General features: G+C 35.1%; 1 protein-coding gene across 1 annotated transcript in view; it reads left to right on the top strand.

Annotated features, from left to right (window-relative positions):
- The window catches only part of PTPRQ (protein tyrosine phosphatase receptor type Q), a 117,065-nt gene that overhangs the window by 66,401 nt on the left and 34,710 nt on the right, over nt 1–15,954 (top strand). The window contains exons 43-44 of the mRNA XM_065743237.1: nt 7,554–7,886; nt 13,650–13,771. Of these exons, the coding sequence (XP_065599309.1) occupies nt 7,554–7,886; nt 13,650–13,771 (455 nt within the window). The remainder of the gene's footprint in view (nt 1–7,553; nt 7,887–13,649; nt 13,772–15,954) is intronic.

Raw genomic sequence — 15,954 nt, 5'->3', positions numbered from 1 at the left:
ACCTGTGCATGTAGTATTAGCCATTGTCTTGAAAGACAGGCTACTAGCCTGTTGTCTATGTTTAATAGAGTTGTACTAGTAGGAGAAAAAAAAAGACTATTTTCTAATAACACATGGCTTATGTATCTTATCACTAAAAGTTTGCCTACATGAAGGGTTATACTACAATATACTTTTTAATTTTAATTTTTATTTTTATTGCTACATACACTGCATAGACTCTTTCTTGCTGTTTTAGCTTTGTCTTGCAGGTTGTTGCTTAGTCATATTTACAGCAAACTAGATATTATTAGGACATTTCCTTAACTGTGTATTTGCATGAATTGTTTTCTGGTGACTGGCTACTAGGGACTGGAGATTCATGGTTGGGAATGGAAACAGTTTTATAGCTGTTGTCAGCTTCTTATTTATGGTGGTCTAAGATTAGTCACAGAATATGTAGCCAGCACTGAGTCACTGACAATGCATTTATTTCTGACATAAAGTGAAATCGAATTTGGCTCCGTGTCTTACTGCATAATGTTTGACCTTTACATTTTTACCGAGTTCATTTGCCTCTTTTTTCTTTTTTTTTCATTTAGGTAAACTTGTTCATATCTGGGTAAAATTAAAACATGAATCATGAAAATTAAATTTATGAGGAGATTAGTAGATTTTTGTGTCTAATATTGCTCCATTGTCATGGCAAACCACTTCTGCCAGGCTGCAGTGCATTACAAAAACTATTGACTTTGTAGTGGTAATGTTACTTTGAGTTTAAATAGATTACGCAGTACATGAAAGATAATATAGCAAGTACGCATGCATAAATAATTTGGGATTTTATGACTGGAATAACTATTCTTGGATTATTTTCAAGAAAATGCACACACTAAAATGAAATTTTATTAGGGTTGAATGAGTTTTTAGAAGAGAAGAAGAGCCATAAATTGGTAGAATAGTTCTCAGAAAGGTGTACTAAAACTATGCAGCTTCAGTTAGCTCAGAAGTGATGGAGTAAGTGTCATTCAGTTAAGAATAAAAACAGAAGAATTAAAAAGTCATTTGGGGCATTTACTGTTCTCTGAAAATTTATTTATTATAATGTTAAGGCATGCAGTATAATCTTCTTCTCCTTACTAGTAGTCCTATATAATACTATAAATGAACACAAAACCTTGTAACAAGTTGAGGGCCATGCTGTACTACTGTGAGAGTAGTTACTATTTGTTTTCTACTGAACAGAAATTCATTCACAACTTCAGTTTAAAAGAACTATTACTAAGAATTTGTCAAAAAATATTTTTAGTTTAATCTTTTCTTAGTTTTTCTGGCCTATACTAACTCATAGCTGTACACAGAAGTATGCATTATGGATGAAAAAAAGGAGTGCACAAAATGATTAATAATAGAAAAGTTGCTTTGTTTTGGTGTGTAGCTGGCAAATTATCATCATCTGTTATTTCTTGCACATAAAACAAGTTTATCTTCTGAACAAATGAACCTTTAAGGATTCTGGTTTTGTTCCCTCAAAATGGAAGTTGCCCACTGGAAAATATGGTTAGTTTCATCTAGGCCTGTAAGGCACACAGAATGAGATTAAAACCTCCTACGTCTCCAAGAAAATGGTCTGTTTCCTTCACCATATGTCTTTTTGTAGCACAAACCATCTCCTGACAGCCCTGTGAGTTGAGGTAATATGAATTTCTTCATTACGTTGTAAAGAAAACTACAGATGAACATAATGCACTGGAAGAATCCTTCAAATGGAAAAATATAGTCACCAAGAATCTTCCTTTTTTTTTTCTTCCAAGCACTTCTCAGTGCCTTTTTTTTTTTTCTGCAGACTTCTATTTTCTTAATGTAGTCTAGATCTTTTTTTAGATTATCTAATTAGTTGGTATGTCCAAATACAAGTTGGTGGCTCTGATGCTGATGGTAAATCTTCACTAGACAAATGCAGTGATCAGGTGGCAGCTACCCATTAAATTGCATTGATGTATTTTTGTAAGCAGGTAGATAAAAATAGAGGAATCATATAATGTAGGATGATTTTATTTTTTTAAAGTCATGATTAGGTCAACTCTGAACATAAAAGAAATGGTGGTAAGATATACATACAAAGCTGCCACTATAAGCATTTACAGGTCAAATATGTTGTTTTTTGAAAAGTAGATAGTGGTCCAGTTTGTCAGTAAGTTGAGCATTCTTGATGGAATTTAAGACTAAAGCATGCTTTCAGTTGTTGCTACTTTTCTAAGCTTTGTTTAAGGTGTGCGTTTCTCCTTAGATAAGTAGAATTTGATTTTTCAGTCCTTACATCCTACAGGTAGTTACCAAATTTCCTAATGTCAGAGACCTAAACCAACGATGCTTTTTTAAGTAAGTCGTGTTCTCAACTGTGCAATTTTCTTGAAAGCATGTCTGATAGTATCAGTCCCAAGTCATGGGAAAAACAGTCTACATTTTTTTTCTCACTTTTATGTCAGTGAAATCATCTGGGACCTATTTATGACGTTCTTGTTCATACCAAGCAAGACCTTATATCACAGTGATTCCCACTGAAGTTAGCAGTCCATGCTAGAGTAGTATTTAGTATCACCAGTGATATCAGCTTAACCCAGGAAACTCCTTTGCATAACAAAACTTTCAAAATTAATGGAGATAATCAGTACAGAATGTTCATTTTCTTCAGTTTTCCGAAGATCATTTTGTTGAGTGACCAGTGCTATCTGTTCTACTTTGTTCTTCACTTTTCTGCTCTTGATGCTCTCACCCAACAGACTTCTAGGCTGCCACTGTTCTTTTAATCCAAACTCCAGCTACAAGCAGCTGTTATGTAGGCAGACTTTTTTTTATTAACTTCGTTAGGAACTATGCCATATCAGATTACTGTCTTCTGTTCCCTGGCCTGTGCAGCTGTACTCGTTCTTTTCCACAGAAGTCTTTACAGAAAGCTGTAACTTCTCTCTTTTCTCAGTAGATCTTTTTGTGAACGTGTCCTTTGCTGCCCTTAGGGTATCCTTGGATTGCAAATAAGATTTTTCCAACCAAATATTTCTGTTGCTTTAAACTAGTTCCATTGACACATTTTGGCTTGATCTGAGTCTTTGTACAGTCAGGTGCCTTTTCTATAAAGAATTTCCTTTCATTTGGTTTCTCAAATAAAATGTTAATCTCAGAACAGTCCGCCAGCTTTGGAAGGGCTGATTAGCATTGCAGCCAGACAAGCATAGGGAACTGGGGCCAAGATCTGTGAAAGTCACTTCTATTTAGGTGCTTAACTTCCTGTCAACTACAGTAGGAGTTCAGGCACGTAAATAGGTTTTAGGAGCTTAAGATCCCATGTGGATCTGGCTTTAGGCACTTTTCTTTGGAGTTTGGCCATCATGGGAACAATGGTGGATGAACCTGAAAATACCTCATTACTTCTCCAGTCCAGAAACTGAATTACCAGGATTTCATGGCTAGCCACTCTGCCAGCATCCCGGCTGGTTTTCAGAAGCTGAATTAGAAGAGATTAAATTGAAAACTGTAGACCTAGATGAATTGTAGCAACGCAATATAGTTGAATAGGGAAAGACTGCAGGGTACAGAATGATGAACTTAAAGGGTACTATCCACGAGTCATGGAAAATTTAAATATGTGATTAGCACAAGAATTCCAATAAGCAACTCAGGGCTCAGTACTAGACAATTAGTGTCCTAGATCACTCCAAGCACACCCTTTTTCAAGTTTTCTCTTCAAGTGCATCCTTCTGGAATTCAGTAAGAATAAAAAAGTGCCTTTTAAGCTTGTAATCAAGCTGGAGTGTGTAAGAGCAGATAGATAAGCCTTTGTTATAGTTCTAATTTAGTCTAAAAGAATAATTCACTAAGATGCAATGTTTGGCTTAACTTGCTTTTAGTGTGAACAGTGATCACTTCATCATAGTTGAGTCATGTTTGGAAAATTTAAACAAGCTGCATGATTACTCTAGGAAGCATGGAATGGTTTGTTCAAATCAGTACCATCTGTGGAGAGAAAAAGTTGGGGGAATTTTAGTCATTCTTGAGGAATGGAAATCTGATTCTCCATGCTGGAGTAATTGTAATCCTCTTTGTATCTGTAACCCAATAGCATAGTTGTCTTGAAATTGTGTCGTTGCACACAGCCATCAAGTTCAGGAGTGCCACTGGGTGTCACTGCTCCTTGCTGCAGCTCTTGGAGCACTCATGCAATGGACTCTGGGGTCAGACCATGGTTTTTCATTCTAATGAGAGATTATGTTTATAACTGATTTTTCTATAGAAGAAATGACATAAGATGAAGTAGATTTTAATGTAATGGATAATGTTTAAGGATCTGATTCTACTTTAAAGATCCAGATAGGCACTGGCGCAAAAACTTACTTGCATCTTCTGCCAAGTGACCTTTTTTTGTAGGTTAGAAATATTTTACACACATAGGTCTTAGAGAACTGGGAAAAAAACAGTGACACAAAAGAGAAATAAATGCTCTTTGTATGAAAGAAGTCTTTGTCAAATGTCTGATGTCTTTATACAAACAATGTGAACTTTCAAGATGGTATTTTTTATGTAGTGTTACTCACTGGGATTATCAGACTATCGTCAGCCTTGTGAGAGTAATTTTTATGGGCTCCCTCTGCAGTTAAGGGGAAAACGGACCCTTCTCAAGGGGAAAAAAGCAGTTTCTCTGCCCTTCCTTTTTCTGCTTGCTCTTTGGGATTTTGTCAGTACAGAGCTCAAGTAGACTGGCTTTATTCAGCTGTAGACTTCTGTTCTCACAAATCACAGCCACTGGTATTTTTCCTTAAACAATTTGTAGTTCCCTCAAAGTGTCAGGCATCTTTTCTGTGTTTTCTACAAAGTTGTGAACTCTCATATTGAAACTAGGGGACTAGGACACTCTTCTTGGAAAGCCCACCATGTGGCTAGAATATGAGCAACACTCTGCCAGCAACTCGTCTCTTTAACCTGCCTAATTTTAGTTGCAGAAGTTTGCAGTTGTCCCACATGTAGCTCTATCAGCTGTGCATTTGGAATGAATGTATATTTCCACTTTTCTTTTGGTACTCAGCAATCAACTGGTGAATGTCCACATTAACTTGTTTCTATATTTTTCCATTATTATATTCAGACAAGCTCTTGTGGTTCTGTTTTTCTGTCAGGAACCCTGATTATGGTAAGATCTGTGGATAAAGGGTGCTTTTTAAGACCTGCTTTCCTTAAAATCTTCTGATGAGGAGGCATCAAAATACATACAATCATTTGTCCTATGCTCATGCAGAAAGCTTCAAGCTTTATGAAAGATGTCTTATTGGTATGTAATCCAGTCTATCATTTATATGGGAGTATAGTGCAATAATCAGTTTTCAGTAGTTGGACGTTTGTGATGGTAGTCTAAGGGTCGTTAGGGTGAGTTGTTTCAACTTCTGCATTGCCCAATATTTAATTTTTATTCCAAGGCATCCAGTGCTGGCTGTTCCCATCACAGCAGTAGCTCTTGGTCACGTACCTGGAATAGTGAGGTCATATTCCTTATCCAAAAAGAGTAATCCCCCTCTTATTGAGGAGGAGGGTGGAATTTCATTAAATTACCTTAATTTTAATCTGATATGATGTCTTTGGAATTGCTGACTCTTAACTTTTAAATTCCTGAAATGTATAGCATTAAGTCTTAAAAAAACTTTGTTTTAATTCCAGTACAGGGTGAGGCTTGGTGATAACATTTATTTCACTTGAATGATTTTACCCATTCTGTCTCAAATTTTGCCATCATCATAGTTAAGTGTGTAAGATTAGCATCCTTTGCAGTACCTTAACAGATAGCAAAAGCTTAAATTCTAATAGAGATCAGAATTTTTAAAAGATACAGAATTTTCATAACAATCATTGAACGTTTCTCTGTCTTTCTTTTCCTGTAACAAATGGATAAAATATTCCCTTTTATTCTCCTAATTAGGAAAACAGGTGGTTGGTTGTTTTTTTTTGTTTGTTTTTGTTTTTCTTCCCGAAAGTGGAAGTTAAATATTATCTCTCTAAAACTGATAAAGCAAGGTAGCTTCAACCTGATCTGCCTTAATTTACGATTTCCTGTACATTGCTTCTCTTCGCTGTAATTATAACAGAGCATAACAACATTGATTTTGGTATATTATAATATAGTAATGAAAGTTTGCTCTGCCAGATGCCTTTTTTTGATAGCTGGCTTTTGGTCTGTGTTTGCTTAGTGAGCATCGGGCTTGGGAGCATGTGGAGCTACTATATACTGTGACAGAGGAAGTCCCTGTGACTTCTGTGTTTGACTTCTCTCCAACCGGTTCCATCTTTGGGCTCATTTGAAGGGATTCAAGTTTCTCAACCTTCTTCTTGTTAGACCTTGTTTGATTGTGAATCTACATCTCTTTCTTGTTAAATATTCACATTTAGAGAAGAAGTTTCAGCTTGTAATATTATGATGATGTTTTATACACAAATTGTGGCAGATGAATGCCGAGATCAGACATTTCCATAAGGCTGGAAAGTAGTATTGAAGGTTTCCTCTTTTTTCTGCAGTGACATTGGCCTGGGATCCTTTTATTCTTTATGTAAGCCTTGGGCTTCTTCAGTTTCAGTTTGGGATATATCATGTGTTTTCTTTTACCAGCAATGCTTCTTCCCTCAAAGAGTTCGAAGCACTCTTTAAAGCTAAGTGCACAATATGATTTCTGAGCTGATTTCTCTGTACAGTTTTTTTTTCTTTTTTTTTTTTTTTTTTGCCATAGAGTATTAGTATTATCTTACACAGGGTCTTAGAGATAATATTAGCTTACTGTATGACTATTTGATATAGCACAAAACCATATGTTGCATCCAATCTGCAAGAGCTGAGAGTGCACTGTTGGCTTAATATAGATATGGATAAACGTGTGTGTATGGGCAAGTATATGCACATATAAATCTGTGTACACATGCATATATACATTTTTAAAAATCACAGTAGCAAGCTTCATGGAAACTTTCTATCTTTTATGGCCATATAACTCATATGCTACTGTTTTCAGGTGCTTTTTTATTATTTTTATTTTTTTTTAATTTGTTGTTTACTGAACTTCTTGTAAAACAGCTGCATTATGGAAAGATACAGAAACACTGTGTGTATTGATACCATTCAGAAGGTGAGACAAGAGAGAGGGAGATAAGTATTTCTAAGTGAGAGGTGAGGAATCTCAGTCAGCAACAGCAGTAAGAGATGCTATGAATAGGCCAAAAACAACTGTTTGATACTCTTTCCCTGAGTTGAGACATAGCCCCAAATGTAGCAACAGCAATGTCACACCTCTCAAGCCTTGCCTTGCATGCCACACCTAAAAGTACTTTTCTTTATTTCAAAAGCTATAGTAAATGTATGCCACCTCTATATGTTTGGTGTAATTTAAAACAATGCATTTATTTCTTATTAACCCTATGAAATCGAATCCTGTAGTTCAGACGTGCTTAATAAAATATTTTTTGTACACCGGATAAACAGGTTATAGCTGCAATCACTTTTCATTCAATTGAAGATCTATTACAAGAGTTTTTATTTCTAGTTCCTAGTGCTCCCAGGGATATTGTTTTTTCCAATGTGCAATCAACAAGTGTGACTTTGAATTGGAGGTCACCGAAACTGATCCTTGGCTACTTTCAAAACTACAAGATCACCACACAGCTACAATCTATCCACTGCAGTGAGTGGGAAACTAAGGAATGTATTGAAGATGAGATTCATCAATATTTATATGAAAACACAGTCGATGACGAGATAGAAGAGACGGTGTATGGACTAAAAAAATACAGATGGTACAGATTTGCTGTTGCTGCCAGTACAAATGCTGGATATGGCAGTTCTTCTCCTTGGATTTCTACACAAACACTTCCTGGCTGTAAGTAAGGATGTTTGTTATATGTCGTATTGCTATAACAAAGGGTTGATCACCTAAATAAGCAAGAACGTGAAGTGGACGTTATTTCTTCATAGACCTATAGTTCTGGTGAATGCAGTAAGAGTCTATTGCAATTCTTCAAGTATGACATATCATGATATAAGTCATTTGGTATATTAGCATACTTTACACTACTTTAGATTTTCATGTTGTTTGGTTGTTCTGCTATCCTGTTTGCTCAAGAGAAATTTCATTCCTCAGCCCTACTCTATATCTAAAATTGGTACATCTGAGTTTTATCTACGGGTTGGTGTATTCAATTCACCTTCATATGTGGGTTGTGTCAATGAAAAGTAGTCTTATTTTATTCTTTGACTAAAGCAATGTTCATTAATGCAAACACTTTCCTAAAATTCTGCTGTGCATTTCTGCCAGTAGAACATAAGCAGTATTTTCAAAGGAATTATGATTTCTTTTCAATACCATTATCTATGTTAAGTTGCAGGGCAGAGAAGCCATGTATTGTCTACAAGGCCATCATGACATATATTAGGACTGCTGTATCTCAGCTGAAGATTTCAGTTGTCACAGATATGATGTCTGAGAAAAGATGAATGAAATGTAAATTTTCTAGGTAGTTGATATGGGGACCTTTCCTACCAGTCTGCAGCCAGCCTAGGTCAGAGCATGTTTGAGATTTGGCCTTTGGTCTGTGTGGAGTAAAAGAGAATCACCATGAGCAGCATGTCTAAATCACAGCTCCTTCACTCTGTTCCTCTTCCACAGTAATCTCAATTGAACAAGGAATTAACAGGGGTTATTCAGCGGTCCACATACTTTGTTCCATTCACATTTTTACATTCATGTGATGTGAATTCAGGAGGCTTTTGTATTTGTTCCTTATAGCATCTGTGCACTCTATGCGTACATCTATCTGACCATAAATATGACATCATTTTTCTGCAAGGTAAGGAAATGTTGTAGTCTTCATTTGCAGATGAGAAACTACAGCAGAAAAATTCTAAGCTCAAATGTGCAAAGAGATTTAGGCACTCTGATAGTGAACTCCACAACTCATTTTTTCATGTAAAGCACAGAAGCTGTTCTTTGGACTGAAAAGTCCAATGCTACAGCCATTCTCACGTGCACTTTCTTTGTCCAGATCTTGTGCAGGTACTATGTCTGTAAATTAATACAATATTTAAAATGAAATTAAAATAAAATATAAAGATATGACCCCAGATGGAGCAGAAAATAGCTAACAGAAGCTGTACAACCTGTGAACCAGCAACCAGAAGCTCTGAGAGATTTCTTTCTATTAGATACATCTCAGCTGCTGAGATATGCAATTACCTTAAAAATGTTGCTGAGTTTAGGAAAAGTCAATATTTGAACTGAACAGAGAGGCAGATAACCAAAACACATATAAACACATCAAGTATCATCTTTAAGATTTCCTCTCCAGACAGTGTCAGTGTGATTTAAGTGAGAATTAGTTTCCTATCTGTCCTACTGAGGGGACAGAAGTTAAAGCAGAAAAGCTTCACTGGACTGCACAATCCCTTCCCATGCCCTGTGTCTGTGGTGGGGGAAGAAGGGTGGCAACAAATTTCCTGTGAACTAAGATGATCAGCTGCCTATAAAACACAGTGCTGCAGAATCAAAGAGTATGGACAGTATTCCAGATATTGTGTTTGGGTGCTGGTCTTTATCCTGGGTGTAATGGCAACCAGCTGAATCAGGACATGTCACAGCTGGCTGGCCAGCTGCAGCTTCAGGAGCACCAAGAGCCTCCCTGAGCAGTGTTTGGGCCTTGGCAAGGGCAAGACTCCAGCTACCTCACCTGATACATCCCACAGACCAGTCTGCAAAAATATTGTTAAATACAGATTCCTGTTAATGGTTCCTTTTTTGCAAAGTTTACTTCCTGTAGCAGAGAAAAGAAATTTGGGGTTGCTCTGGGAGGTCCTGCAGAGTGCATCCACTGAACAGGTGCAGTTTCCCCTGCTCTCTCTCATGTGGGCTGGGCCAAGCACCCTCTGGATTAGCCTGCTGGTACCCAGCCAATATACATGGTCTGCTGAGGCTTAAGAGTGCTTAGCTGTTATGTAAAATAGCCTGAGTACTTAGCCCATAAAATAATGGGAGTTGTGTTTGCAGGTTTGAGGGCAGAAGTTAGCCACCATTTCTGACTTTGTAGAAATGCCTCTGCAAGACATTGTCTCTGCCAAAAAAATATTGCCTTAGTTGTCAAAGTCACGCTCAAATTATTTTACTTCAGAAATGACTGAATACTGTGAGGTTTTTGTTTCTCTCAAGCCTATATTTATTATGCTCATATTAGGAAGTTACAGCATTTAATCAAAAAATTCGACTTAGTTTCAAAAACATAAAGAGATGAAACCTTGTCAACAACAATAAAAAATATATAACAGAAACCCTGGATGATCTTTACGTTTTCAAGTGCTGCACATTAGACTTGTACTACAGCAGCCAAAGCTAATAATTCTGAATATCCAGTGACTAACATGAAGATCTCTAAATGTTTATTTCAGTTGTTCATTATGAAGCTAACTTTAAGGCCAAAGGAATTATTTTTAAGATTCAACTCAGTTGTGTGGAGATGTTCTGTACTGAAATAGGGTACAGTTTTACTCTGTGGAGAATTTTATACAGTAAGGTCCAGTTCTCAGAACCAGATAAACTCTTCAATCTTTTGTCTTGTGGATTATTCTAATAGGAATTGTTCTTCTGTCTCATAAAGTATTTTGATAGCACTGTTATAGCTTAGTTGATTGATTACCCAAAAGACAAATCTACTTTGCAAGATGAAATATTTTCAACACAGATTTATGTAGTTACCAGTACATAAAATCACAGTGCTGTGTCACAGTAAAGGAAAGGGCAACAAGTGTTTTCACCAGTAGAGGAAATTTTGTTCCCACACACCTGTGGGAGAATTTATAAGGAGAATAAGACTGATCAAATTCATTCTAAGGTAAAAAATCACTCCAAAGGGTCAGCATTAGCTGGAAAATGAAGGGAAGTGAAATCATTGCTCTGATTTTGGATCTCACAGATAGTGAAATACTTTTTGGTAAACTGCCAAGTTTCTTAATGCAAAGATATAATAAGATACAATGGAAAATCCCAGATGTTAGAATGCCTCATGAAAGATAGGACAAAGATGCATGGAGCAGAAAGTTATGCTTCTCTTTTGAGTACCTTCTTTACCAATCCCTGCTGATAGAAATTTTGGTAAATTTTGCTTCAGAGAACTTGGTTTTCTATTTTCCTTTCATTCTCTCTGAACTAAATATTGGAGAGTAAGTATGGCCTAGTATAAGATATAAATGCCTAAATATAGGAACCTAGGTTAGTTATAAAATGAAATAACTGAATGTCACACTTAAACTTTGGGAGGAAAAAAGATTGGGCTTAGTCAACCTGGAAAGCATGAATTTCTCTTAGGAGACTGGACGATTCTGTCTTATTTTTGAGGATTATCCTCAAAAATGATGGGCTATCCAGACTTATCTTCAAGCTAACACACTTAACTGTTGCCTCAGCATCAGGACACAGATGGATGGGAAAGATGACCCTGACCTCCATAAGACTCACATTCCTCTGCAAGGATAGAAGCATGATAATCAGGAAATGATGGCTATTAGTTACAGAAAATGCATTATTGTGAAAACCAGGAGAAAAGTGCTTATGAGAGGAAGTGATTGGATTATGGGGGAATGAGAGAATAAGACTAGGTCATTTCTACTGAGTAAATTGCTGTGATTTATACGAGAAAGGGTATAGTGATATCATGGCCTTGTATTGACTAGATTAATTTCACAAACAAACCTAAATCAGCATGGCAGTTACCCACTGAAGTCAACAGCTTTTAAAAAGAATTCTTTTTTTTGTTTGTTTGTTTGTTTTTCCTTTTTGTAAGGCATGAGAATTTTTAGATACATTTCATTTTCTAGTTCCCTTTCTCATTTCAGAAAACATTCCTAAATTTTGGTATGTTTCAATTGATGTATGATATTGGACTTTTTGCAATGAATGTAAACTGGGTATTAAAATTTTAATGTATTCTGGATAAGTATCTTAAATATACTCAAACAGAATTTTCTTACATCTAAAAAGGTATCACAAAGAACTTGCATACGGAAATTACTTCAGATTGGATCATTTGTAGATTATTTTAGGCTTAAAACAAGGACTTGGGAAGCTGTATATGGGATTTTAAAATATTTTTGAGAAATTTCAATTGGAGTTAAGGTAGGACCACTGCCGTGGTAACTGAAAGTCACTGTTTGAACATGAAAAATAAGTTTACCTTGCTCTAATTTGAGTTTGTATGGGAAAATACTTGTCCTTCTCCTTTATTATCCTTCATGTGCTTTCATAGTTCATTCAGTTAGTCTTCATTCACTTCTTCCACACTATTCAGTATTCTTGAGGTCTGCTTCCAGTGGCTGAATTTCTCCTCACTACAAAGTATATTGTATTAACTCTTCACAGCACCTTCTCAGCTCCCAATTTTTCCTATTTTATTTTGCCACCACAAAGCAAAATGTACATCTTCATGGTGCAAAACCTCTTTTCATGAGTCATCACAACTAATTTCATTAGTTACATTTCTCATTCCACGCTATTTTTCTTTTTCCAAAGATATTTTCTACCTAACAAGATGAGTAAACTTGTATACACTCCAATTTTTCACATAAAGTTAACAAGTATCAGTGAACTGTTTGTCAGATAATCAGTCACAATTATTTTTTCTTTTTGTAGTAAAAAGAAAAAAGCTACCACGAAGCCAAGGAATTATGTACAAGTCTATTGTGGCTTCTGTAACAGGCTGTTCATTTACTTGTATCATAGCTGTCTTTTTTTGTCATTGTTGTAGTAGAGGAAAAAAAAAGTAGGCACCATGGAGCAAAGTTCTGGCGTAATCAACAAATGCATTATCACTTCTATTCCAAAATGTAGCTTCCCCAAATTTAGCAAAGATGTTAAGAAAAAGTAATACTACTTACTGAGACATGCTCTGTTCTTAAATGATTTCATGAATTATACTTATTTACAAACAATAAAAAACTAGATTAAAATCCACATAATATCTTGACAAAAGTAAATGAAAAGAAACTCTATTACTTTATGTTATTGTTCTTATCTGCTTACAGTTCTTATTACTTTTTGATCTGTGTTTTCTAGAGATTCTTAACAGGTTAAAAGTAAATGAAAATAAAAGTTAGAAAACTTATATTTTTCTGTAAAACACTACTTGTACTGGTACTGCACAGCATTATTGGAATCTTTTGCAGAAGGCTCCACGTTTTCATAGTTCCTCATTCTTTGCATGATTAGTGTGACATCAACTCTCCCTCATATATTAGGTAGGCCTATTTGTGTAAGGAGCTGTATATACATTTTGCTTGTGTCCTACAAAACACATAGAATTAACCTGTAATAAAATAATAAACAAATGAACAACAGTTACAATTTCTGTTGATGAAAAGATCTAGACATTTAATCCTCTATTAATGCTGTGGAACTTGCAACAAAAACTGTGTTTCTAAATCCCAGTGTATGCTATATCAAATGAAAATGAAAAATGCTATAATCATTTATGCAGTATATAGTAGCAAATGATGAAAATGTCATTTTCAAATTGGAAAATAATCTCTACTGTCTGTGAAAATCAATGGGCTATTTATTGTGCATTTCTTTAACTGTGACTCACATAGATTTTTTTTTTTATAGCTCCAGATGGTCCTCCAGAAAATGTGACAGTGTTAGCTACATCTCCTCACAGTATCAATATCAGCTGGAGTGAACCTGTTGTCATTACTGGCCCAACGTGCTATCTCATAGACATTACCTCAGTAAGACAACTCTGTTTTATTTTCGATAGTAACACAGATGTTTGGTGATGTAAGAACTCATAGATGTTTTTTTATAGATTTTAAAGGACATGCAAATTGGAATGAAAAATAGTATGACTGAAGTGTCCCTTTTCACATAAATTTCACATATGGTTTAATTGCACATTCATACATTTCTTAATGGGAAGCAGATTTATTAATTGGTATGAAAGGATATGTGCTAATCAGAGGTCTTACAGTAAAAAGAGGTTTAGCCATGAATGTATACTGCAAGAGCTGAGCTTTGCAGATGTGTACCTCCTTCAAACAATAATTATGATGTTTACCAGCAAAAATGATAATGGCTTTTTTCTCTTCGAAGTAAAAGATCTTTGTCATAATTTTACAAAAGAGTGGAGAGTCTAGCAACAGGTTATGACTTATACAAAGTTACTCGGTGCATCAGAGGGCAAATTTTAAAGCCAAACTAGATTTTCCACTCATCAGATTAGCTGTATTTTGGTAGCAAAGAAATAACACTTCTTTCTCCTTGATCTTTATAAGCAAAAAAAAAAAAAAAAAAACCAACACCAAAACCACCTGACATAAGAGGAAAGCTCTAGTGGCCTTTCTCTTTTCATCCTGTACTACATTTAAAACAACTGTTAATAAACCTAAAATCATTTCCTGCCCTGTGGCAAGATATGGAACTTTATATGTTTGTGCACATGAGAAGTTTTAAGTAAGATATAGGTTCTCTGATAGTTCAGAAATTATAGAGATAAGGTTATCAGTGTAAATGGAAGCAGTTCACTAAACACAAAGAAAACTTGTTGTTTACAAGTTCAAAAATTCTGCATAAATCTACTAGATAATGGGAAAAAATTGAAAGAGTGTTTCGAGCTATTTGAAGACTAGAAATAGAAAGTTATTTCAATTTTTGGGGATAAGAGTAACATCTATATATTTTCAGTTTTTCTAAATGATTCAAAAGGATTATCAGGAGTATGATAAAATACTGATGATGAGATTTTTGTGCAATTAAAATTTCTAAGAAGATCAATTAAAAAATACTGAATATTTTTATTCTCCTCAATAAAGTTACAGTATAGAGTAATGTGTACTGTACATTAATTCTACATTATTTACAGTGCAATCTGTTCAGTTCTGAACACACTTACCTCAGCAGTAGGAGGAAGAACAGGCAATAACAAGGGAATAACTAACAGGGAAGGAACAGTGCCTTGGCCTCCTGGGTAGGTCACAAGAAACTACATGACAGTCTGTATTCCCCCTTTGCTGAAGTTAGAGATTATTCCCTTGTGAAAATTTCCAGGCAGCTTTTGACTAAGAATATTATAGTGCATCAATAGAAAGACTTCTTTTGATGGTTTTAATAAAATCTTCAAATTCAGATTTGAAAGTTCTTTTGCACATTTTTTAATCAATTTATATTTGAATAATTCCTCCTCGATCTAATAATCCTACATTTTAAACAGGGTGTCATCAGATTCTACACTATGGACATATTACTAATAAGTGAACAATATAAGATACACTAAGTTTCTTATTAAGATAAACTACCCATCTCTCAGAATTCAGAATAAACGTAAAGACAGATTTTGATAATTTGCTGGAATTTTTGTGTTTGCTCTTATAAAGTCTCTCTCTCTCTTTTTTTTGAAATACATTTTAGGAATTAGTTATCTCATGTTGATTTTCTAAAGATCAGTAACTATGAGTGTCAGTTCTATAGATAATTGTCTTACTAGACAAATCTATTCCTTCCCAAAGTCCAACGTAACTGGGAAAAAATCACAGTCTTTTTGTGATGAACATTTGAGTATGTATTCTATTGTCCCTGTCCAAATTTTTTTGTGAAAACTCAAAACTCCACAAACATTCTGTATGTACAGCTTGTTGATTTTAGTTATCAACTGGGTATCTTTAAAGATATATAAAAGTTGGCTCACAAGGTAGAATAGTTTTAGATTTCTGCTCTATGTCGTCTTTATTCCTCAAAGTCAATATTTAGTATTCATTATTGAATGTATTCAGATTGTTTTTAAATTACTGGGACGTTTCCTGCACTTACTTAGATCAGAAAGGCTGACCTATGTATATTTTATCAATGTCATATTTTAGTTTGTCATGCTGCCTATTGTAATTAGAATTAGTCATGAATAAAATTTTATTGAAAACAA

The sequence above is a fragment of the Cyrtonyx montezumae genome, unplaced genomic scaffold (assembly GCF_038088225.1).
Source record: "Cyrtonyx montezumae isolate F1298 unplaced genomic scaffold, pur_monq_1.0 scaffold_3, whole genome shotgun sequence".
NCBI classification, from domain to species: Eukaryota; Metazoa; Chordata; class Aves; order Galliformes; family Odontophoridae; genus Cyrtonyx; species Cyrtonyx montezumae.
Note: the sequence above shows the minus strand (reverse complement) of the source record. Positions and strands in the feature narration are given on the sequence as shown.